Below are 27,032 nucleotides of genomic sequence, written 5' to 3'. Positions count from 1 at the left end.
CATTCAACAGTTTTTGAGCGATGCTCATGCGACGGTTCCTTTGGTCAAAATTTAGCAATTTAGGAACAAACTTCGCTGACACACGTCTCATGCCCAAAACGTTAGAAAAAATTTCATGGCACGAGCCAAGCGATATACAAACATCCTCAGCAACTTCTCTGATAGTGATTCGACGATTTTCCAGAACAATTTTCTTCACTGCTTGACGTGCTTGGGCGTCCAGAGCGAGGCTCGTCATTAGCATCTTCCCGGCCATCTTGGAAGAGTTTATACAACTTGTAAACATTTTTTTTACTCAGAACAGTTTCACCGTATGCCACCGTCAACATTTCAAGTGTTTCGGAGCACTTTATTTTATGTTTTACACAAAATTTGATGCAAATCCTTTGATCCATATTTTTCGATAGCAAGAAATCGCCGAGCACGCAAAACACTTATAACCTTTACGCCTCTCACAACCAAACAAAAAATGCTATACACTTGAAACTTGGTACAGATGTTCGGGAAGAGTGTACCAGCATAACAAAACAAACAAATCGATAATCGAAAGTACGTTGCCCGTGAAATTTGAAAAGTCACCTTACTTTTTGAACACACCTCGTAGATCTAAGGTACAGTATTAGACTTGAATTCTTACGAATTGAGCTGCAAAGGCTTTTATAGCTTTTGTATTTTATCAATCATTTTCGATATTTACAATTTAGGTAGTACTCGCTTGCTACATCGTACTTCGCTGAGTACGACGTTTCATTTCGTAGTGCATTCGCTTATAGCGAGAGTTCATGAAAGTTTAATGATTTCTTGCGAAAGTATACTACATTTTTTATGTGCAATGTTAGAAGTTGGAAATATGCAAAAATACATCGTGAGACGTGAAAACTTAACGTTTTGTTCACTTTTTCAGGAAAGGTAATAAAGTTGAATTTTGCTTCCTTAAAAGCTTCCTTTTCGCTTTTATTCAGAATTTTTTATTTTTGTTTTGATTTTTAAATTTGATTTTTTATTAAATCTTAATCTTCTACACACATTAATAAAAATTTATTAAATATATTTTCTGATGTCATTAATACGTAGACAACAAAATAATATTATCGCGACTATGAATGTGTGTGTGTGTGTGTGTGTGTGTGTGTGTGTGTGTGTGTGTGTGTGTGTGTGTGTGTGTGTGTGTGTGTGTGTGTGTGTGTGTGTGTGTGTGTGTGTGTGTGTGTGTGTGTGTGTGTGTGTGTGTGTGTGTGTGTGTGTGTGTGTGTGTGTGTGTGCTCATGTGTGTTTATATATCTATTTTTTCCATCGGACGTCAGCTACCTTGAGATGACTGATAGGTCCGAATGACAACAAGCACCGACTGAAATTCCTTTTCAGTATTACTTCGTAGGATCTATTCTGATCATTATTTAATCCCTCCTTGATTGCTTTATACCCGTCACTCCACACTCTTTCTTTTGGAGATTAGTAATTTAGAATTGTTGTTGTCTTAGCATATCAGTCTGTTCTTCATATAAGCAACATCTCAGTAGTTCATCATACACGCAAATTCAAAATAACGAGACCTTTAACGATCTCTATAGCACTTCCACCGATAAGTTGATAATTATTTTACTGCTCTTGGTTACTAACACAAGTTTTCCGTCTATCAAATATTTGTCTAATATTTTCAATAAATAGCATGGCATCTTCTTTTATTCTTCAAGAGATTTGTAGATGTGCTCCCAGCTAACAGCTAATTTCGACATCCAATGCTTTGATAGTAGAATACCCTCCACAGTTTGATAGTTCATAGAACACCTCCTAGACTTTTTTCTGCATTTATTAGAAGATATGGTATTATTCTTTCAAAGTTACCCATCAAGTCTTTCATCCTCAGTCGTCATGATAATGGATTAACCTCCGTGCCTGATATATCTTTCAATATAAGAACTAGTTTATGTTTATTCCATCTAGTCGAAAAAGAGTTTTCTCAGTTATAACCATTTGCATAACCATTCATAGCATCTGGGGAGTCTTTCTATGTGTTTTTCCGAGTTCTTAATATGCTCACTGCAGTCTTAATTTTATGCAAAATGAATGATTTTTTTGCTCTGCTATTTGTTCCATTCAGAAAACTAATCCGTTGTTCATCTTTTGGGAACATTAGTTTCTCAAGCCTCCGTAGGGTCCCATTGTCATTCGGAACATCACTATTTTGTCAGCCAAGCCCCAAGTATCTCGTTTGATCAATTTGGTGATGTCTTACAACTCCCATTCATTAATTTAAATTACTGTTTACACGGAATTTTCAGAATATTTTTGGCCTGTTTACGGGTATCGTACGCCTCTGCCGCATTCGATCAGTTGGACCTTCATAATCGGTGGTGTATCCGACAATGTGTATTATACCTCCTTCTTAGTTCATTTAGTTCTTCGTTCCACCAAGAAGTTGATTTTCAGTCGTACTTTGTTAGCATAAGTAGCATTAACTCATTGCAAGCCTCCATTGAATGATGGAATAAAACACAAGATGATTTCTGTTACTTATTTCGCTGTTTGTATCTCCAGATTTACTTTATTGCTAATGAATCTTAGGAATACTACGTAATTCATTTATGATAAGCACTAACTTTATTTTATTTTGTACTGTTTATTATTTTCTTGCTATAGTTATTGACTATGTCGTTTACCGCTCTTGCAGAATTTTCCACGATGTAATTATTTTCAAAACTGTGTAATCGTATTGTGCACACCATTACTAAGTTTAATGTTGTCAACATTTCTTCTAACAGGTTGTTTCTGTGATCATGAGGGCCTTCTGTTTATGCCCTTACTTTAGTGTTGAAGTTGTTTATTATTATTATTGATTCTTCCTACTTTATTTCTGTTAGTCTCTTACACGAAAGTAGTGAAATTCTGTTTCACTATGATGTCTGGGGTATAATGATACTAAATAGTAAATTTGACAATTTCTATACAAAGTACTTCATGTAAAAATCTTCACGAAATTTTTTGATATCAAAGGAGAATTTTCTAATGAACGCAATCAAATTCTACTCAATAAACTTGCTGATATTGATTATCTTCTTGTACTAATTAAGTTTTTAAAATAATGGTGATTTTTATATCTATAATTCAGAGGAAATTCTCTGACCACCATAGATTAAAATTTACTACTGTGATATGAAAATATATTAAAATTTCGACCTCAAATAAATAAGTTTTATATCTATTACATTCACTATTACACGAATAAATCCTTATATAATTGGAAAGCTTAAAATAAAACAAACGAAAAATAATTAATATGATCTCAGGGCAATGTTTTTCATTTATATACAAGGTTTGTCCCAAAAGTATCGAGCCTACCTTTTGTAACGGTATATGTTTATTGTTTAAATGAAAGGCCGTTGAAGAAATTTATCGGATTTATTGGGCAGCCGTACGTCCTCGGCACAGCGCCGTATTATCCGCCGGTACTGGGTTCACCGCTGCCCGGATCTGCGGCCTGTTGGCTGCTGCTGCTTCTTGTCGGCTGCTATTGCGACTTCGGACGCGCTGCCTGCAAACGGGCGCGAATTTGCGGGAAACAAAGGCAGAGCCGTGGATTTCTTTCACGGGCGAAGGAGGGGAAAGAGCCGCTAACGGGAATAAATAATGACAGCGTGCGCTAATCTTGAATATCACAAATCGGTCGTTTATTTACGGGAAGCTGACATGATTGCCGAAAGTAGATAGCCGAGAGATTTTACGCTTCTCATTGACGCTCGAATCGCCGCGAGAGAGAGAGAGATCAACGACGAGTCCGCGTTTCTAAACTCGCACGCTCGCATACAATGGGGTGGCTTACTTCGCTCGCTTGAAGGTCGACCTCGGGGATGACGCTGCAGCTGGTGGTTTTTCGGGCTCCTGGGCGCTCTCGTTGACCGATCGCCCCGTTCGCCTTTCCACGGTGTCCGGGTGGCGCTGGACGATCTGTCCCCGAAGACTCGCTGTGGTGCGGCGAGCTCTCCTCTCTCTTTTTCTCGGTCACAGCGCGCACTCGCTGGCGAGTTTTTTTTTTTTCGAAAAAAACCAAAAATGGTGCCCAAAAATCTGAAAAAATTCAGACGTGTTCCTTGACTGATTCTAAGCATTTTTTGTTCTTATAAATTTTTCATGAAAGTCGATAGTTTTCGAGATAAAAATCGGTGAAGTTAGTGAATGAAATTTTTGTTTATTTACGCAAATTTATTAAAAAATATATATATTTGGGTTTTCGTAGGGCCGATATTTTTTAGTTAAGGTATCATGGACACCTTTTTTATGAATTTTAAGCCCATAAAAAAATCGAAAGGCAAACAAATTTCGATCACAAAATTTTTTTTTTCCAAAAAATCAGTGCTTTTTTTTTTTAATTTTCAAATTTTACATGAAAAAACTCATTTTAGAAAAAATTAAGTGTCATAATCGGAAAGAACATACTCCAAAACATAGGAAACGGTGGTTCGCGAATTTTTTTGCAATTAAATTATTGGCTTGGTGGTAGCTTGAAGTTGGACACGAAAAAGTGTCCGTCCCGTCCTTAATGGGTTAAGGTATTCGTCGCATTTGTTTCAACCGTCTCTTTGTCATGAAACCGGTGTCGTTAAAGCGGCATTTTTAATCTGGGAAAGAGCCAAAAATCGCAGGGAGCTACGTCGAGGCTGGCCAAGCTATACGACTTAATACTTTGTCAAATATTATTGCACAAAGTGCGATGAATGGGCCAGTGCATTGTCATGGTGAAGCAGCCAATCACTGCTTGACCAAAGCTGTGCCCATTTTCTTCTGACTGCGTCACATAATCTTTTTAATACTTCAACGTAGTATTCTTTAGTAATCGTACGACTTTTCGGAGCATATTTGTGGTGTACAAAACCTTCATAATCAAAGGAAATAGTCAAAATTGTCTTCACCTTGCTCCAACTTTGACGTGCTTTTTCAGTCTTGGCGATTTAGAATGCTTCCACTGTAAAGACTGTTACTTTATTTTTGGATCGTAGCTGTAAATCCATGACTTATCACCAGTATGAATCTTCTTAAGTACATTTTCATTATGAGAAACTATTTCCTGTTGTTCTGAGCGATTTTAACGCTAAGATTATTTTAATCTGCCGTTAGCAATTTTGACATGAATTTCGCACACACGCGACCCATTACCAAATCCTCGGTTAAAATTTTCGAAACAATAGTTTTTAATATTCCAAGATCACTTTCTAGTTGGCGTACAGTCAATCGACGATCTTCTTCAATTGCAAGTCGCACACGCTCGATATTTTTGGTGTTATTGCGCTCGATGATCGACCAGAACGAGAATCACTGTCAACTGCCGTACGGCCATTTTTAAATCGCTTTTACCACTCTTTTGTTATTGTTTTGCTCATGCACTCCTGACCAAATACCTCATATATCATATTAATTATTTCTGAACTAGTTTTTCCAAGATTAAAATAAAATTTTATGCAAATTCGTTGATCTAATTTTTCCTTCATTTTTTCGAATGACGAACTGCAACAAAGGCAAAAAACACTATAAACAAACGCACGCCGTTCACAAACTAATACGTTCAGTCGCGAACTACGTACACCAATGAGTTCGTGAAGACTTAATAGTGACACCCATGCTCCACAGAAGTTGCTCTAAAGTTTTAATGCAGAAATATGAAAGTAGGGTCGATATTTTTTAGACAAACCTCGTTAGTTGAAACAAGATTCGTGTATAATGCAGATAATTATATAAATATATATGATCTGTTACGGAAATCGAAAATTTCATAGAGATCTAATACGGGATTTTTGTCTAATTCATTTTTTGTCCACATAGATTCTGTAGAAAATACATTGAAATCCCATGTGTTTCCATATCAAATTCCTTATAGTATCTTTCGCCCAAATTAGCATATAAAAAATATAGTGTTACAAGAGTTCTCTTCATTTAAAATATTTTTTAGGTACAACTTACGAATAAACGGTTTACTCAGTATTGACGCAGGCATCTTTCAATGTATGGCTAAAAATTCGGCAGGCAGTGTACAGGCTTCTGCTCGCCTCATTATCAACCAACTCAGTAAGTATTTCAATTATAGAAATTCGTATTGTCATTCGTCCAATATTACATATCTCATTATGGCTATTATAGTAATCAATTACAGTAGAAATTCGTATTTATTTTATATTTGTAAAATTTTGTGCACTTTACATTGATTAACTTTGGTTTATATAAAATAAATTTTCAGTTTGTTGTTTTATTTTTTTTCTTTCTCGATGCTGATCGTTGACTTGCTTTGATGTTGTCCCGCGATTGTGTTCTTTACTTTGCTGCATGTTAAAAAAGAGAAAGAACGGAAAGGAGGTGATGAATTTTATGGGCGCAAAGGAAGTGGGTCTTCGACGAGGCGGCGGCTGGGGGTGCAGCAACTATTATCCAATAGTACATGGCAGCATCCAAGCACTTTACTTGGGCACACTTCATCTGCATACACATTCAAACCGCCACTGTCAATCCCCACCTCCGATGACTCTGTTGACCTACTCATTGAACCCTTCGCTGTCCGTCCATTTTCCTACGAACCGGTTGTTGCAGACTCTCAAGATGGTTTAAACGTGGGTGAAAGCTTGAGCGTTCCCATGGCTCCTCGAAATCTTAGCGCAGCCTTTGTTAGCACTCGTTCCGTAACGTTAATGTGGAAAGAGCCACATGAAGTTGACGTCTCCAACTATTTAGTCTACTACCGACAAGATGGATTTGAGAGGTTTGTATCACTCTCTTTCAAATATTTCTATCATTCTCTTTCAATTTATCTTTTCATTGGTAATAACCGACTTCCTTTTCTGATCTTCCTCTAGGGAAAGGATCGAGAGGACGACTATGAAAGAAACCACCGTCACTATTAACTCTTTGCAGCCTGGAACAAACTATATATTCCGTACAGTCGCTAACGTTTCTAACGTTTTAAGCGCTTCTAGTAATGTTATTCGGCTTACTACTGAATCTGAGGTATAGATGCTTGCATTCAATATCAATTTTATTGTACGCTTTGAGTAATAGCTTTTCTGTAAAATTTGCAGCCCAACGTGCCGAGTCATCCACTTAAACTTAAAGGTTGGCCTACTAGTCACGAAAGTATAGCGCTTAGCTGGAACGAACCAATCTCAATTAATGGCCAAATTCTCAGCTACATTGTCACCTATGCGCACGGAGATAGTGAAGAGAGTACAGTTGGTACCAATAGCACCACTCATGAATTGTTTAATTTAAAACCCTACCGAGAGTATAGTGTGTGGGTACAGGGTGTAAATGAAAATGGACCTGGTGCTTCAACTGGCGAGCTCAAAGTCCGAACATTTAGCGCTGCTCCTAGTAATTCTCCTAATGTTACTTTAGAAGCAGTCAGTGCTACGAGCATCATCGTGAGATGGGAGCCCCCAATAGATGGCCTGAATGGTATAATAATCGGTTACAAAATCCGTTATCGTCCGACTAATCGTCGCAGTCATCCTATAGTAGTGACGACTGAAGGCAACCAACATATGTATGTAATTAATAGGCTGGAGAAAAACGTGGGATACCAAGTAAGAGTGTGTGTTTTCAATGTCAACGGGACTGGACCTTGGTCTGATTGGTCGGAAATCGAAACCCATGAAAGTGATTTGTCCGAAAGTGTTGTACCAAACTCACCTACAAACTTGAGAAGTAAGAAACTTTTCCTCTAATATTTTGTAATTTTTATCTTTCGAAGTTCTATTTTATTCATATACTATTCTATTTATAAATCAAACATTTGGTTTTTTTTTCTAGTCAAAGCAATGTCTGATTCAATACTAGTTTGGTGGGGTCCACCCAAAGATCAGAGTATCAAAGTGCGGGGATATGTTCTTACATGGGGTAAAGGGATTCCTGATGAGTACAACAAGGTCTTGGATGATAAGCAGCGCTATTACACAATTGAAAACTTAGAGTCTAATTCAGAATATGTAATAACACTTCGAGCAAAAAATGAAGCTGGCGAGGGTATACAAGTGTATGAAAATGTGAGAACGATAGAGAAAATGCCAATGACTGAGAGCCCTGCACCATTAACACCTCCAGTTGGTTTGAAAGCTATCGTCATGTCACCTACTACAGTGGTACTTCATTGGACAGATATGACGCTCCCTAAAAATCAAGTAAATGTCCATTCCTCTTTGCTTTTTTTGTAAAATTCGATTACTAACGAAATTTTTTCTATAGTTCATTACGGATAATCGCTATTACGTAGTACGCTATACATCATATCATCGAAGCAGCATTCAACGTTATAAATATTTCAATGCAACTGATTTACATTGTACAATTCAAGATTTGAAACCAAATACAGAACATGAATTCACTGTTAAAGCCGTTAAAGTAAATATAAGTAGATAAGTCACTGTATTTTGCGATCTACTTAACATATTTTAATTCCTATATCCTCAGGGTCGCCGAGAATCACCGTGGAGCATGGTTGTTATGAATAAAACTATGGAGTTAATTTCAACTCCTCAAGATTTAAAGGTAGAAGGGATTGATAATCATCCAAAATCAGTTTTGCTAAGATGGACACCGCCAAAACAAGCAAATGGCGAAATAAATGGATATGTTATATCGTATACAACCGACAATACTAAAATTGATAGAGAATGGAAAGCCACGGCTGTAGTAGGCGACAAAACAGAATATGTACTGACGGCAGATTTGCAGCCGCACACTACTTACTACTTCAGGATTCAAGCCCGGCATACGAAAGATCGATATGGGCCCTTTTCCACAACAATAGCTTATAAGACTCCTACAAGTATGCAATTAAGAAAAATAGCTACAAATATTAGTTAAAAGAACTTAAAACTCTCTAAAATTTAATTGCTCATAGAATTAAACTAAATTTTATATTTCAGCTTTAAGTGGCCAAGGCTGGTCAAGTATGCTAATTTATATTATTATTGGTTGCTTCATATTAGTATTGACTGCCGTATCCGTTATTTTTCTATTTATCTGTTGCCGACGGAATCCAAATCCGGAAGATACAAAAAAGGGGTAAGACGTGCTACATTTTAATTAATTGGTAAATTTACTTTTATCCCACTTTGTTGAATTCATTTGTTTCAGATATCTTAAAGATTCTAATATAAAGACTAATATAAAACCACCAGATCTGTGGATTCATCATGACCAAATGGAATTGAAGGCTTTAGAGAAAAACATAGCCAATGGAGAAACGTCCTTAAATGCAATTACTAGCAACACTTTACCGAGGTCTGGCAACTCCGAATATAATCAGGATAACGTTCATGTAAATTCCAGTTCACTCGACAAACGTACTTATATACCAAGTTATATGGGTGAGTGACGACATAGTTACAAATTGATTTGAGTAAATAGGAATATAGTGTTTACTATATTCCAATGTATCGCATATATTATTATTATTAAAACACATCAATCTATGTTATTGTCATAACATAAAAACAAGCATTATAACGTTGTTTTTATCCTTTTTAAGAATTAAATTAATTTAATTCTATTATCGTAACAGTTCGTTAGTTTTTATAGGAATTATTTTATTTAAAACTTTGGTTTTGTTTATTTACCTATGGTTAGGTAATGCTGACGAGAAATGCTCTGTATTGAGTAGACAATACTGTAGAGGAAGTCATAAATCTAAACTCATTACACTTCCTGTCGATAACGCGCCTCTACACCAACGTAAGTAATCAGTTATCGCTTGAATTAAAATAAATAAAAAATCAAATAACTTTGCAAAGTCACACGCGTAAGCTCTAAACTAACTGCCTATCAAAGATAGAAGAGCGTTAAACATTAAGCTAGAATTACTTAATATTGAACAAATTCGTGATTATAAAGGGAAACGCATACTAAGTTATGTTTACTGCAACAAATTCTAAATCATATTATTTTAGAATAATTTACTGATTTTCGATCCTCATTTCATTGCTCACACATTTTTATAAAAAGTAATGTGTAACCCAAATTTTGAGAAGAGATCTCTAAATTTAATAAAAAAAAAATGACTTCTTCGAAATTTTCAAAATTAAGTTCTACATCTCGAAACCTTATTTTTTATACTAATGACAAGTTCTTAACTGCCTCTTCAAATAGTTGCGTCGGTAGCCATCTCATATTCTAAAAAAATATGAAAAATATCTGCATATGGCGTCCCATATTTTGATTTAAAAAGTTGCTGATTTATACATCAATGTATTCACGTTATTCAACAATTAGCGTGGGAGATCCTTTTCAGAAAAATTGGGAAAAAGTAATTTTCGGAAGAATCCATAACCGTTCATACATGATTACACAGAAAGAAAACACCAAAATTCTATCTATTACGTGCATATATTTCAGTGAAAAAAATACTTAAAGTATATCAATCTCTCTGAAATATTCGTAGAATATCCTTCCAAATCATATTGCAAAAAAATATTTTTTCTAACTCTATGGGCATTTATACATTTTTAATGTCTATATTTTATTAAAGTTTTTCTGAAAGATGTTTTTCACAAAAATTATTTTACACAGTAAATGAATCTCCTTCTAAAAAAGAAAACCGGGTAAAAGTAAAGCGTTTTTATTCGAGTTATGATTAGCCGAAAGACAGTCACGTGATCAACTATTTTGGGATGTATATATTGTATATACAGTTATAAAAAATTACTGCATATCCATGTAGACAATTAAAAGTTCGTAAAGTGTATCAGTATAGTTGATATGAATTTAATATGAATGATGTAATCATTAACAATTAAACATACGAGGCGCGATCAAAAAGTAAGGTGAATTTTTATTTTTCTCAAAAAATATTTATTTATTCATCAATTTTTATTTTATCTCCTTCAAAGTAATCCCCCTCGGATATAATGCACTTATGCCAACGCTTTTTCCAATCCTCAAAGCATTTCAAAAAATCATTTTTTGTGATCTTGTTTAGTTCATCCTTCGATGCCGTCTTTATCTCCTCAATCGTGGCAAAACGCCGTCCTTTCATGGGCCTCTTCAGTTTTGGGAACAAGAAGAAGTCACAGGGTGCCAGATCTGGGGAATACGGTGCCTGTGGCATCGTTACTGTGTTGGTTTTAGCCAAAAATTCGCGCACAAGCAACGATGTGTGAGCAGGGGCGTTATCATGGTGCAAAAGCCAATTTTTATTTTTCCACAAATTCGGACGTTTCTGGCGGATTGCTTCGCGCAAATTGCGCATAACTTGCAGGTAATATTCCTTATTTACTGTTCTACCGTGTGGCAAGAACTCATGATGCACCACGCCCCTGCAGTCAAAGAAAACTGTAAGCAAAACCTTTACATTTGATCGAACTTGGCGTGCTTTTTTTGGTCTTGGTGATCCAGAATGCCTCCACTGGGACGATTGAGTCTTAGTCTCGACGTCATAACCGTATACCCATGTTTCGTTACCTGTTATAACCCTGTTGAGTAAATCTGGATCATCGTTGACGTCATTCAGTAGCTCTTGGGCGATGCTCATGCGACGTTTCTTTTGGTCGAAATTGAGCAATTTCGGAACAAACTTCGTTGACACACGTCTCATGTCTAAAACACTCGTCAAAATAGATTGGCACGAACCAAATAAGATGCCAATATCATCAGCAATTTCTCTAATGGTAATTCGACAATTTCCCAACACTATTTTCTTCACTTCTTCAACATTCTCATCAGTTGTTGATGTGCTGGGGCGTCCAGAACGAGGTTCGTCGTCGGTGTCTTCTCGGCCTTCTTGGAAGAGTTTATACCACTTGTAAACAATTTTTTGGCTTAAAGTAGACTCACCGTATGCCACTTTCAGCATTTCAAGTGTTTTGGAACATTTGATTCCATTTTTCACACAAAATTTAATGCAAACTCTTTGATCCATGTTTTTAGACAGCAGCAAATCGTGGAGCACGCAAAACACTTCTAACCTTGATGCCTCTCACAAACAAACCAAACATACTACAAAGCTGAAATTTGGAACGTATGTTCTAGACGAGTGTACCGACATAACCAAATAAAAAAGTCGAAGATCGAACGGACGTAGCCCGCTAAATTTCAAAATTCACCTTACTTTTTGATCACACCTCGTATGTCTTCAAGTTATTTTTATGTATTATTACGGAGAAAAAAAAGAAACATGCATTTGATTACCTAACCTCGAAATGAAAGCCAATTGATACCTACATAGACCTATTAATTCAACTTTGCTCTGTGTGACAGTTTAGCTTTGAATAAATGAAATAGGCAACGAAAAAATATAATTTGATAGATTATCTCGATAAAATATTGTACAGTTACTTCGACTTATTTAGTCGCGTAAATATTAGAATAATTGTTTGAAAATGCGTTGTAATACAAAGTTGAATGTGTACCAGTCTCTTATCAACATCATCAAGGATACCTTATATGATTAAATAAAACTATAACTTTTTTAGTACTTGTATTATATTGTTTATTGTGTTTTTAAAACTTTTTGATTATTTTCCAAAACAGAACTTGAATGACAAAAACTTGAGACTTGATTCATAGCCTTTGAAAATCATAAGTATCAACTGTTAACATAATTGCATATTTATTTACTAACAAATAATATATCGGTTATAACTCATTTCAAATTATAGCAATATTTAATGCATATTGAATTTTCAAATTTTCCATTTCGCTAATAAAAGTTTCGATCTATTCATGCATTAAAATAAATAAGAAAAAAAGACGCGAAAAAGAAAAAACTTGAATAGTTTATCATTATGAGTAATTTAAGAATAATAAAGAATAAGAAGAGGGATGGACACTTTTGACACTTGATTCACATTCAGCATATTATTAAAAAGTCAATTACTTTAGGATTATTTTACATAAAACCCATATTAGTTTTATGTATTTCCCTTTGTACGCATGTATTTGTCAAATTTTTAATTATTGTGGTCTAACATAATTTACGTTTAATTATGCTAAGCAGACTATTTGTTACAGCAATAGCAACGGCAACACCGATAGTAAACAGTAGCCTTTCACAACAAACAATTCATAGTTCATGCTCGGATGTACCTTCAATAAGGGCAAACTATCCCCGAACAGTGGCACAGTATAGTTTGAGTCGAGCACATATAACGCTGGAACCGACTCCAGAATCCAGTCCTGATTCATGTAACTTAATAAGTACATACGAACCTCTTCAGACTCAAGTTAGTAATGTAATAATCGGTAGTGTTATCAAACATCTAATAAAAATAATATCTAAATATATTTTGAATAAATGTATAGTTGTACAGTTCGGGAGGAATACAGTCTTATAATGCAACGACGCAGTATCCACCGAACTCATATGAAGAAAATTCTCAAATGGTTAATACTTCTACAGCGATTTCGGAAACCACATGTGGAACAAATAAACGACTCCAAGGCCACCCACTCAAAAGTTTTAGCGTTCCTGCGCCACCGCCCCAATCAGCGCCATCAACGCCAGCACAGCAGAAACATGGAGGTTGATTATTCCTATAAATTTATTGTATATTTAGATTTTTGAATGTAAAAGTAACGCATAATTTCAATCGCTTTTTCTACAGTATCACAAATGACTATCAGACCGAGCTTATCTGCAAGTCCCTATAAAAAAAACGTCAGTTCTAACCAACTTGTGAAAAATAGACTCACTTCTGTTACAAATACTAATCACACTCCTGAAGAACTTGAACGTTTAAAGGTAAGCGTAATTGTTTGACATTTTACGGGCATTTCCTTCTGAAAAGTATTTAATAAAAAATGGATGATAATTGCTGAAACGAGATGCTTGTTGTCCACATCGAATAGACAACAATCAATAAAAATAATGATGCATAATTATTATATGATATTAGACAAGTGCGCATAATAGTATTTTCTTTTGCACAATTCGATTATTTTTACCTGAATAAGAGTTAAGAAATATAATTAAATAAGATTTGATAGATTTTACGTACCATTTTCTAATTATAACTTAAAGCATCAAATGGGAAATTAAAAATAATTCAAAATGAATATACAACACATCGATCATTGTGAAAAATTCAACAAAAAAGTTTTTTAATGATAAATTCAATACTAACCTGTTTTATATAATAGCAATGAAAACTCTGTTACGTATAATGATTACTATAATTTTTCAATTACTAAGCGATATGGCCATAGTTGAAAATCAAGGTCGCATAGTCGATTCATTTTGTATGAGTGGACATCGGCTAATGAGGTAATTTTCATGTTCAGCACTAATGTGCTTATTTCGTGTGTTTATTTCCATAGTAACTTTACCTGACTTCATTTTTCGTGAATATAATTAATTATTAATCTTATTCGATTTATTTAATTAGTCGATTGAACCTCATTTTCTTACTGAATCTCATTACCTTATTCTTCTAACCTCATTTTGTTAGCTGATAATTAATTATTACCTGAAGTATGAAAGTTCACTAGAATCACTATTTTCGACAAATTCATATTTAAATTAGTTTAAGCGCAATACATTCCTTAGCCGATTGATGGCCAATATACTCGTATAGAGTAGTCGTTTCTAAAGTTGTTTTACAAACTAAAATTTTAAATTAGGTTTGACATATAATAATATTGAAATAAATTATTTTCGGCCATTTATCATTCAATTTTTATTAAAAACTATTTATACAAATATTTGTGATGAAATTCTTCAATGACGACATCGTCATATCTATATTAAAACTTTCGTTCGTTAGTTCAATCACCCCATAATATCAAACTACCGATTAGTTCTCAAATATAGTATACTTGTTTTCTATACAGAAATCAATATATCTTTTAATTCAGATTTAGATCAAAATTTTAATTACTATATATGATCAACAGTTGAAAAAAATCATAGATTGTTTAAATGCGATATCTTGCTAACTATTAAAGCTTTCAGTCTAAGAAATCATAGAAAACTTGTTCTGAAATATATGAGTATCTTCATGGAGAAAAATTCTTTAATTCAGCATGAGTTTTTAAAAATTTCAAGTAAGTTACACACTTCTAATTCTTTCTTTTTACAGGATATTTGAAACTAACAAATTAGGCCCATAAATAGGATTTCCCGTAATATTCTTTTCTGTTTATAAAAGATCTAAATCTATTATAACATAACAATACATGATTATTTATCATAATTTAGAATAAAAATTTATAAAATGACAATAATTTTAAATTCAAATTTTACGGGTGATATATGTCAGATAATTTACTTCGATTTTACTTCTGCTAAGAAATTGATTTAAAGGTTTAAAAATTAATGAAGCATCATCATACAATTAAATACTATAAAAATTTTAATGTATGCGAACAGGCCCAATTTCCGTTTTCAAAATTCTGCAAATGTAAGAATAAATAAACCAAAATGTGGCTTTCAAAGTATGGTAACCAGTAGAATTATAATTTTTTGAAATCAAAATGACACTATTTTTATTAATTCCGAAACATATAAGAATCACATAAAAATGACATTTTTATTTTTCTTGATGTTAGTACTCTGTAGATAAAAATTTTGTAATAGGCTACATCTCACAGAATAATAAAGTTAAAATATTAAGAGTATTTACTTTCAAAATTTGATGAGAAAGATATTTTAACTTTTAATAAAGACTTAGTGTTGAATTTTAGTATTTTATTTAGTAGAATTGTTGATATATCATTTCCAATTTTTTCTCAACAAATGGTCTTTTGATATGATCAAAATGGCGGCTTACCTATCCGTTATACTATTAAAAGCATCCATTGATATCCTCGATAAACGCTATTTTTTATTGTTATATAACTATTTCCTTTTGATTAAATACCGTGCAAAAAAGTTGCATAAATGTTTCATTTAAAGCATAATAAATGTTTCATTTAAAGCAGAACAGCGGGGGTCATCTACATGTCATGTCAGTATTGATTTTCAATTTCAATTTCAAGATCATATGAAAGTCAAAGTAATTTTTTTTAATGGTAATCCCTATAATATTTAATACCGCATTCGAAAAGAGTGCGAAACTTTACGATCGAAACAATATTAAGAAGGTCAGATACCAAGGTTAAATTAAAGTTAAAATCCGAAAAACATTTTTTAATAAACTTTAGTGATTTGTAGTTATTTAATTTCGAGTTCTGCACTTGCTTTACGTTCAGTTGATTTAATTTTGCATTTAAAGTTATTTTTTTCTGTTTTATTCGATATGCATTGATTTTTTCCATTTTCATCAAAATTCATGTTACTAACTAAATTTTCGCATTTCAAATTTAGTAATTTTAATACAGTATGATTCATTACGAAATTTAATCATTTTAAGGTCTAACATCCAATTTAGAGTGATTCACTTAGGTTCAACATTCAATTTAGAGTAACTGCTCTTGAAAGGCCGACATAAAAAATTACCTAAGTTCGAGATATTAGGGAAGAAGTCGGATGATAACTGTGGATTTCATCGCTACTAAAACTATTATTTATTTTTTCCGTTTTAAAGTACGCATTGTAACGGGGGAGATAAATCTGAAAATGGGAAATTTATTTAAGAAGAAACTCCCACGATGCAGAGCAAACCGCCGCTCCGTTAAACACGTATGATAATACGTGTATTCGCCTTAACGTCAGATGATTTATCCTAGTTGTCTTCAATCGATCAGAGTTGAACTCACCTTAAGTCACGTGTCTTGTTACACTTGATGAGTTTTAAGTGTGAGCGACTTTACTCCTAATCTTCTTAATCCCCTAGATGTAATTGGATTAAAACCTAAGCCTGTTTCAAATACTTAAGCTACCAGGAAAATCAAATGACGAAAACGGCGAATAAATTTAACAGACTTTAATTAATAAAAAATCACTACAGTCTTTGTTGGGCCGAAAGACTGACGCACGAAAATAGGATTTTACAATTTAATTATGTTCGGTGAAAAAGAGAGAGAGAGAAGATTCGAATATTACCGCGAACTAATGCTCGGCGCGAATATAAAAAATATCGCTATCTCGAATATACAAAATACCGAAAGTATTTTGTATCGCTTAATATGACGGGAGGTGCACCTACCATGCGGTGCAATTACGGTGATCAGCCGTAATTGTTGTTGTAAAATTTCAACTGCCGCTGCTCCTCAATTATCAGCTGCTCCGCCTTATATTTCCTCTATCAGCTGTTACCTGCTGCTTCTATACCGCTGCTTGCTGCTGCCATATCGTCGTTGCACACCCCCACGTATTTGTCCCAGAGAAAACTTATTATTTTTGCGAATCAAAGTGCAAAACACAAATCGGCGGTAAACTCGCGTAAACAGCTGAGGCGTAACTGCTTATTCAATGATCGCGCGCCCCGTCTCTCTCTCAATAGTTCGAACTAACACGCGAGAAGCAGAATCGCGAACGGTTCGATTAATTAAATCGACTACCGTTGCAGCATGTAAATTACTTTCGATAGTACCTTCGAATAAAATAAAGTACAAAATATCAAGGTAAATCGGTTTCTATAAATGGAATGTGTTTTTTTTATTGCTGTGTGTGATTTTTCGCTGAATAATAAAGAGACTGTATGTGATTTTTCTCTGAAAAATGAATAATTTCTGTCTAAATGATTTTTTATGCTTTCTTGAAAATCAAAATGATTTCTATACTTTTTTCTCTTTTTTCGTGATTATCAGGACAATCTAGAACAATCATTTTAATTAGCTAGACTATAATTAAACGGAATACGTTGGCATCGTTCTTATACTTGGCGATTATTAAGGCAACTACTGTCGAGTAGCAAATTTATATCGTTAACGTTTTCCACACAGCAGATATCCAAGTAATCGTCAGATTGCAAAAATTTTAGTTCGTCAACGATATATACCTTCAAATAGAAGACAGTATAAAGTGAATATGTTTGAAAGAGATGATGCGCAAGTATTAGCAGTATTGGGTTACCTAAATATGAATACGCATGCTAGTTTACAATAAATTGTGAGAGAATTAGATATCTCTAAATATACTGCTCAAAAAACATTGTCTTTTTATAACTCATCCGTATCATAACACGTTAACGCAACAATTAACGATGGGTGATTTCCAATGGAAAATAACATTTTTTAGATGGGCATGAAAGATTATACAGCTGGATTTCTTCCACCATGTTTTATTTAGTAACGAAGCAACATTTCATAGTAACCGCTAACTATATCGACATAATTGTCAGTTCTGAACCCTTGAAAATCCGCATTGGTTTCAACAAATTGATCGCCAAGATCGTTGGAACTTGAATGTGTGGTGTCGCATTGTTGATGGTATCTTAATCGGACCATACTTTTTTGATGATCATGGTACAGACTACTTATAGTTCTTACAAAATGATCTGAACTGCTTGAAAACATTGCATTGTAAACTAGAGCACGTATATGGTTCCAGCAGGACAAGCACAAGCACACTGGAGTAAACGAGTACAGGAATATTTGGACCTAATATTTCCAAATAGATGGATATGACGAAGTGATTCTGTTGAATGGTGCTTGCGATCTCCAGATTTAACAACTCTAGATTTTTTCCTGTGGGGATACTTAAAAAATGTTAACTCTCAACCTCCAACTCTCCAACAAAGAGAAAAAATATGAAAGAGCGCATTCGATTGGCTTGTTAAAATATTTTGAGAGAGGTTTTGTTGTCAACTGTAAGAACTTTCCAATGTAGAATCAACTTATGCGTCAAAAATATGGGCAACACTTCGAACATATTGTTACGAATGCTATTTATAATATCGAATTCATACGTTTGTATCCACGGCAACGTGAGAATAAATATTTTTGTTATTGTTTAGTTAGTTGACGCCTGAGCGTCAAATTGAAAGCATCACGTTTGTGTTTCAATAAAGTTTTAGTTTGTGTTATTTGCGTATTTTTATTGACTATACGAAAACGTAATATTTTGGGCGCTCAGGTGTTTATTTTGTAATTTGTCCGGACTTTTTTTGCATTTGTGACAGTGAACTGTTTGTACAACATGAGTTTTCTAAAATCTGAAAAAACAACACGTACACCATCACGCGTGCCGCTGCAGACAAAGACGAGGGCACAGTCTGCAAGTGAAGCTGCGACCACTACTGCTGCTTCAAACGACACTGCTACATCGGATATTTTCGAAATGGAAGCTACCGTCGAAAATGTAAATAGATCATCCGTTAATATTTCTAATTCTACATCTGCTCAACAAACAATTTTGCCTTCGAGCTTGCCGAACGGCCCGCTGTCGCTGAATCAAGGTCCACGCTCGTTAACTTCTCTGCCGGTGAATGAGATACAACTTATACGTCACGAAACCAGTACAATGTGGTGTGCTGTCGGTTGATGAATCACAGTCTTTTCTTCGCCAACTTAATGCAGCAAAGGCAGAATCAGAAAAACTACGTCTAGAAGTTGCAGCTTTACGTCGTCTTCGAGAAAAAGATGCACAAGCTAACCGAGAAGAACGATTATCTCAACGACAAGCTACATTAGAGAAAGCTAACCAAGACGAACATGGCTTACGAAACGACATTGAATCACAGTTTCGCAGAGAACTAGCAGAGACACAATTACGATTAACCCATTAACGCCTGAATTGCAGTTCTTCAGTAGTCCATGTTTGAGGTAGTGCCAATCAACGTAAAAATGATAAAATTGTCTGAAAATTCATACTCGACTATTTTCGGGTATGCTCTTTCGATTGGCGTGGTTAAAAATTTAAAAAAATTTAAAAAACCATTAAATTTTGCAATTTAAATAAAAAAAAGCACGATTTTTACAATACATTTTTTTTTCAAACTCGATTTTCACCTGGAACCACCTGTTCATTTCACGCAGAACCTTTCAAAATCGTGCAATAATACCTCGAACTTAAAAGTTAGATTATATATGATAATAAATTTTGGCATAAAAAATTCAAAATGGCGCCCAAAATGGGTCAATGTCAGGGTACATTTTCATTATTTTTTTTTTCACGAACGGTCAATTTTAGAAAAAAATTGTATGGAATAAAAAGTGTTTAGAATCACTCAAAAAATACGCCTGAATTTTTTCAAAATAGTTTAAAGACTTTTTTAATTTTTTTAAAAAGTTGTTAAATTCAAAAATGCAAAAACTTCTCAAAAAATTCTGAAAAAATTCACACTTACTCTTTGAATGATTTTAAACAACTTTTTTTCTATAAAATTTTTTCCTAAAACTGATCATTGTTGACTAAAATGGGTTAAATAGAAAAAATTATTCGTGCACTACATGGCCGAAAATCTGCATATACACACAGGCATATATATACAAGTCTGGGTGTAATATTTGTAAGTATATAATCCAGAGATCAAGATCGCCCTTTGCCATTGTCTTTATCAACAATGTTGCCCGATTCTCACCACTTGGAGGTGGACGATTTCCGAGAATCTTCTTCTTCTTTTTTTTTTTTTTATTTATTTTTTTTTAATTTTTTTTACGTTTTTTTATAATTTTTTTAAAAGGTTTACGTTTTTTAAACTTTAAAAAGTTATTTTAAATGACTATCAGTGGATTGTATCAAAACATATTTTGCAAAAATACAATTCACAATTTTCACAAATCCTGTTAGTTCGCTTTTCACATTTTTCTCCCGAACAATATCTAAACTTTTGTACAATCTCTGACTTATGTCCTTTGAAATCCTTCTTCGCCATGTAATGTTTAGCTAATGAAAGTGCAAAGCTTTTTGTAGAGTGTTTTTTATCTTCTGAATCGGTCAAGTCTCTCAAAACTACAGAATTGGTGATGCTTGATTGAATCATTCTCATGAGTATAATCCAAGTCCATTTTTTCGAACGCACAATAGGCACAACCTTATTACATCGCTGGTCATGAATATCAACTCCGCCCATAAATTTGTTATACACCGAAAATGCATGGGGGAATGATATGTCAGATTTCTGCTTTTGTTCCTTGTCAAAACGTTTTACTATAGAAAGAGGAGTAACACCTGCGGCAGTTGACAAAATAGAAACTGGCTTAGAATCTACAACAGTTATAAAGTTGATACCACTTTCTGTATCATGTTTGACTGCATATGTACCTCTATTATCTTTTTTGTCAACGTTGTTTTTTACATTGATACGATTTTCTCGAACCGTGCCTGTTGCTTGTATTCCAATTTTGTGTAGATGTACTAATAAATCAGGGCAGCAAAATAAATTATCGAAATAAACGTGGTACTTACTCAGCTTTTTAATTGATATATTTTCCAAAACATTTTGCAACATTTGCATGACAACACGGCTGCCTAATGCACATTTTGGTAAAAAATCATTATTTTCAGAGTTTTTTCCGCAGTATATGTCACAGTCAAACACATACCCGTTTGCACTACATAAAGCCCATAGTTTGATACCAAATCTAATGGGCTTTGATTTGATGAATTGCTTCAACACAGTTTTTCCAAAAAATTTTAGCATCATTTCGTCGATCGAAAGAGCCGTTGCAAAAACTCCAAAAATAAGAAGATTTTTTCTAAAAATGTTGAAAACAGATCGAACACGCCAGACTCTATCGTTAGAATCTTCGTCTTCTGGTTTGGACAACTTGAGCTTTGACTTTATCTCCTCAAATTCATCGCGACTCATAACATTAGGTACTAAAGCACATCCAAGAAAAGGATCTTTTGACCAATAATCTCTTTGGGATAAACGTTTGTTGAACATGGTAAATATTATTATACCTAAAAATGCATTCAATTTTTCCGGAGTCAGATCATATCCATTTATTTTAGTAGCTTCGATTATATATTGTTTGATATCTGTAGAAAAGAACAATTCGAATAGTTTGGAGTCAGAGCATTGGGAAATGAAGTTTTTATCTTTTTCTGACAGTAATATTTCATTTTTCAGATTAGAATGATATTTCTTTTCTCCGTCAACCCAAACAAATTGATGGTCATCTTCAAGTTTTTTCTGGGAAGGTTCATATCCTTGGAGAACTTTTCTATAAGATGAACTTGGAAAAAACTCTTCGACTTCATTTTCAGAATCATCAAAATCTTCATTTTCGTAACGTGAATCATCACCATCAGATTCGCCAGAACTATCTGGATTTGGAATAAAAACAGCTTCATCATAATTTTCTTCTTCATCAAATTCTATCGAACTAGACGATACCTTGTATTTCTTTTTATGACGATTTTTTGAAACAGTAGCAGAAGCCGATGTTTCATTTTTTCTCTTTGGCATTTTTACAATATGTTTCAGAAACAAAGCAGTAGAAATATTTAAAATATTGAAAACAAATAAAGTAAAAATAATTACTATGATATGTTAGAATTATCACGTATAATTATAGAGCACATGAAAAATAATAAAAGAAACTATCTTTGAAATAATTGCGACATTTTCGGTTCAGAAAAAAATCATTAGCAATATTTTAAATCTTCAAAATAAATAAAGTAAAATTAATCCCTATAATATGTGAGAATCAAGAGTATGTTAATCACACATAATTATACTGATTATTATGATAAGTAATCGAATAAAAATAACTAACTTTGATATACTTGCTACATTTTATAAAAAATATATAAAACAGATTTAAAATAAAAAGAAAAGAAAAAGTAAGGAAAGTAAACTAAATAAAGAATGTTAAAAAAATTTGCTTTGTGGACAGAAATGTAATTTCGTTCAACAAGTAAATAATTTTTTCTATTTAACCCATTTTAGTCAACAATGATCAGTTTTAGGAAAAAATTTTATAGAAGAAAAGTTGCTTAAAATCGTTCAAAGAGTAAGTGTGAATTTTTTCAGAATTTTTTGAGAAGTTTTTGGATTTTTGAATTTAACAATTTTTAAAAAAAATTAAAAAGTCTTTAAACTATTTTGAAAAAATTCAGGCGTATTTTTTGAGTGATTCTAAACACTTTTTATTCTATACAATTTTTTTCTAAAATTGACCGTTCGTGAAAAAAAAAATAATGAAAATGTACCCTGACATTGACCCATTTTGGGCGCCATTTTGAATTTTTTATGCCAAAATTTATTATCATAAGTCCATAACTTTTAAGTTCGAGGTATTATTGCACGATTTTGAAAGGTTCTGCGTGAAATGAACAGGTGGTTCCAGGTGAAAATCGAGTTTGAAAAAAAATGTATTGTAAAAATCGTGCTTTTTTTATTTAAATTGCAAAATTTAATGGTTTTTTTAAATTTTTTTAAATTTTTAACCACGCCAATCGAAAGAGCATACCCGAAAATAGTCGAGTATGAATTTTCAGACATTTTTATCATTTTTACGTTGATTGGCACTACCTCAAACATGGACTACTGAAGAACTGCAATTCAGGCGTTAAAGGGTTAACACAGCTAAGCAACTGCAGTACATCTGTCGTTTCACCATCGGTTTCTTGTAATGTTGTACCGATTCCATCTACCTCTATTTTTCAACCCAACCCTCCCCACAAACACATAACCCTACTATTACACATACATCTGTTTCAATCCCTCAACATTCGCTATATACCCCTATATCACCTATAAATGCAAACACATCCACCCTTTCTAACACTCAACCACTTCCAATTGCGAATACCCATATCAATTTAGGATATAACCTACAACCCGACACTTTTGATGGTATTTAATCCTTCCACGATTTCATTCATCAGTTCGACATTATTCCTTAATTTAATTGATGGGATGACAACAAAAGTTGTATTGCATTAGTTTCTTGTTTACGTGGACAAGCTCGAACCGTATTAGATAGTTTCGAACATGGCTGTGTAAATTTTGCAGATTTACGTTCAAAATTAGACCTTCGTTTTGACAATAGTTTTCAGGCATTAAATAGTTTTTCGTTATTTCAAATAGACGTCAGCAAACGAATGAGGATTTCGTTGTACTGGCTATGGATTTGGAAAGATTAGCCAGATCAGTATTTGCTCGTTCTCCACCGGAAGAACAAGATAAAATTGCTTGTTCACAATTTATCCTTGCTCTGCTTGATAATTCTATTCGCGAACAGTTACAATTAGAACATATAGTTTCTTTAAAAAATGCTGTCGCTCGTGCTTTTGAGATTAAAGCTATTAGAGAACAAAATCGTAGATTGATCCCACAGGTTCCACCACCATTACTTGGTTTTGCTCCTGCTATCCCGACTGCGACTGTCCAAAATTTTTATTAACCACAAAAATCTCTTTCCAGTAACCAACATGCCCCCACTAAGAAGTTCACTGACCCCGAGTGTTGTTGGGAGTGTGGTTCCACTAATCATATCCGCGTTAATTGCTTTAAGTTTAATAAGAAAGGAAATTAGAATGTGTCAAACTTTCTGGGGCGAGTTTGACAAATCGCAATAAAGCTCCATTGCAACCATGTGATCCTAATTCTCTTTATTTCGGAAGAATTTCAAGGAATCCAAAATTTTTCATTTTTCTAGTAAAGCTAATGGAGCTTCATGTACATTTAGAATCGATTCCGGCTCTGATATTTCAATTTTAAATTATAAATTGTTTGATCCCAGTAAAGAAAGAATTCCTTGTGATTCTTCTAACCTTAAATACCCTACAGGCGAAAATGTTCCTGTATATTTTAAGACACCTGTTAATATAGAATTAGGAAAACACCGTTTGGATTTAATTATCTATGTCGCTGGCATAGGAGATGATTACATCTTAGGGTTAGATTTTCTTGATGCTGCTGGCATTGCTTCCTATATAGAAACAGGCCTCTTTGGTAATTTCCCAGTTTCCGATCAACAAACTTGTGGTTGTATTTCTTGCTCTTCTTCTTCCTCTGAAATTCCTGAATATTTACAAGACTTGTACGAGAAAAGTTGCATTGAATTGAACATTTCTCAGAAAGAGAAATTCAAAAAATTCCTTATTCAACATAAGTCGTCTTTTACGGATGGATCAGTAAATATTGATGCATGTAATAAGATCGAATATAAGATAGAGCTTTCTGACCCCTGTCCCATTAAACAACCTCTTCGCAGACCACCTTTTCACTACAATGCAGAAATCCAAAAAATAATTTTGGAAATGCAGAAACATGGAGCTATTAGAAAATCTGAAAGTTCTTGGTATTCCTCTGTAGTTAAAAAAAAAGGATGGTACATTACGGTTTTGTGGAGACTTCAGAAAGTTAAATGCTGTTATAATTAAAGATTCTTTTCCTTTGCCAAATATTTCAGATATTCTCGATGATCTAATAGGGTATTCTTGGTTTTCAACATTAGATTTATAGTTAGGATATTGGCAAATTAAACTTAGATCTCAGGATAAAGAAAAAACAGCATTTTCTGTAGGTAATGGTCTTTGAGAATTTGAGGTTATGGCTTTCGGTTTGTGCAATGCTCCAGCTACCATTGAAAGGTTAATGGAGGATATTTTTCAAGATTTGATCCACAAAATTTATCTAGTTTACCTAGACGATATTATGGTTAAGGCTAAGAACTTCGAAGAAATATTAGATAATTTGGGTAAGGTTTTCTCGTTTAGATGAGGCGAATATGAAACTTAACCCGAAAAAGTGCGAACTTTTTAAGAGGCAGACAGAATATCTAGGTCATATTATATCTCAAGAGGGTATAAATATGGACCCTAAGAAAGTTTCTGCTGTCTTGGAATGACCAATTCCTAAGACAAAGAAACAGATTAGGGGTTTTATTGGGTTCGCTTCATATTCAAGAAGATTCGTCCCAAAGTTTTTTGACTTAGTCAAACCTCTTTATAAGTTAAACTGAGAAAAACATTCCATTTGTTTGGACTTCTGAATGTCAGAAAGTTTTTGATAAGTTAAAGCAGGCCTTGACATCCCCTCCTATTTTAGCATATCCAGATAAAGATGGCGAATTTATCTTAAATACTGATGCATCAGGACATGGGATTGGTGCTGTTCTTTTACAAATTCAGAATGGTGTAGAACGAACAATTGCGTATTATAGTAGGGTTCTATCCAAAGCTGAGAGCAATTACAGCGTCACTAGAAGAGAAGTTTTAGCGATTATAGATTCTTCTGAATATTTCTCCCATTATCTCATTGGTAAGAAGTTTTTAATTCGTACAGATCATTTAGCTCTTACATGGCTAATCTCTTTTCAGAACTTAGATGGTTAGTTAGCTAGGTGGTTAGAAAAATTAAGTAAATTTAATTTTGAGGTTATTCATAGGAAAGGATCTTCCCATAGTAATGCAGATGGACTTTCACGTCGTCCCTGCGATGAATCTTTTTGTAGATATTGTTCAAAAATTGAAAACAACTATGCTGTTGAAAAGGTAGTCAGTCGAATCTGCCTTCTTAAAAATAATCTTATTGATTGGAAAATAGAACAAGGAAAAGATGAGGACATTAGTATCTTACTTAAATTTAAAAAGGAGGATAAACGCCCTGATAGACGTATTGTTTCTTCTGGCATTTCGTTTTTCACGAAATGAGACAACAGGGATGACTCCTACGGAGATGTACCTTGGACAAGATCTTTGATTGCCCATTGACTTACTCCAAGGATGTTCACTCAACGTTGTTCCCGAAACTCCCTCCAATTATGTCACAAGAATTCGTCATCAATTACACCAAATTCATGATGTTGCTCAAAAACAGATGAATTTACAATCCAACCGTATCAAGATGACCTATGATAAATCTTCTGTTTTCAAGTCATTTGAAGTCAAAGAAAAAGTTTGGTTCTTCAATCCGAAAAGAAAAATTGGAAAAACCCCGAAGTTGCAATCCGATTGGGAAGGTCCATATGAAGTTCTTCGAAAAATTAACGACGTTGTTTATTGTATAAGACAATCCCCTAGACATAAGAATCAAATTGTACATAGTGATAGACTTGCGAAATACGTTGACCGTCGTTAATTAGAGAACTGTTCTGCTTGAGTTTTTGGTGCTGTGGTTTTTCTTAAGCTGTGGGCAAATGCCCGAACAGGAACTTGGGTTGGACCACAGAGCGTCAACTCCCAACCAAGTTCAATCTCCTATATATCCTCTACAATACTCCTTTCGAAATTTCCTGACGTTTAAGAAACGGGTCCTTTGTTTTCTGGAATGATGATTGGC

The 27,032-nt window shown here is 33.9% G+C and overlaps 1 protein-coding gene across 9 annotated transcripts in view; it reads left to right on the top strand.

The window, feature by feature from the left end:
* Positions 1-27,032, top strand: part of LOC131674194 (neogenin-like) — a 298,710-nt gene that overhangs the window by 193,807 nt on the left and 77,871 nt on the right. For 7 of the 9 annotated variants that reach the window (XR_009302798.1, XR_009302799.1, XM_058952751.1 and 4 more), the window contains 13 exons: positions 5,942-6,057; positions 6,325-6,742; positions 6,837-6,987; positions 7,059-7,683; positions 7,789-8,156; positions 8,221-8,376; positions 8,446-8,803; positions 8,904-9,042; positions 9,115-9,347; positions 9,607-9,711; positions 12,985-13,196; positions 13,276-13,495; positions 13,578-13,714. Coding sequence is in view for 7 of the 9 variants with exons in the window: in XM_058952751.1 (XP_058808734.1) it covers positions 5,942-6,057; positions 6,325-6,742; positions 6,837-6,987; positions 7,059-7,683; positions 7,789-8,156; positions 8,221-8,376; positions 8,446-8,803; positions 8,904-9,042; positions 9,115-9,347; positions 9,607-9,711; positions 12,985-13,196; positions 13,276-13,495; positions 13,578-13,714 (3,238 nt within the window). In the remaining 2 variants the exon portion in view is untranslated. The remainder of the gene's footprint in view (positions 1-5,941; positions 6,058-6,324; positions 6,743-6,836; positions 6,988-7,058; positions 7,684-7,788; positions 8,157-8,220; positions 8,377-8,445; positions 8,804-8,903; positions 9,043-9,114; positions 9,348-9,606; positions 9,712-12,984; positions 13,197-13,275; positions 13,496-13,577; positions 13,715-27,032) is intronic. The other 2 variants (XM_058952758.1, XM_058952725.1) reach the window with 2 other exon arrangements.

The sequence above is a fragment of the Phymastichus coffea genome, unplaced genomic scaffold (assembly GCF_024137745.1).
Source record: "Phymastichus coffea isolate CEN01 unplaced genomic scaffold, Cenicafe_Pcof_1.1 PCOF00014, whole genome shotgun sequence".
Lineage (NCBI taxonomy): Eukaryota > Metazoa > Arthropoda > Insecta > Hymenoptera > Eulophidae > Phymastichus > Phymastichus coffea.
This window is presented reverse-complemented; position numbering and strand designations above follow the sequence as displayed.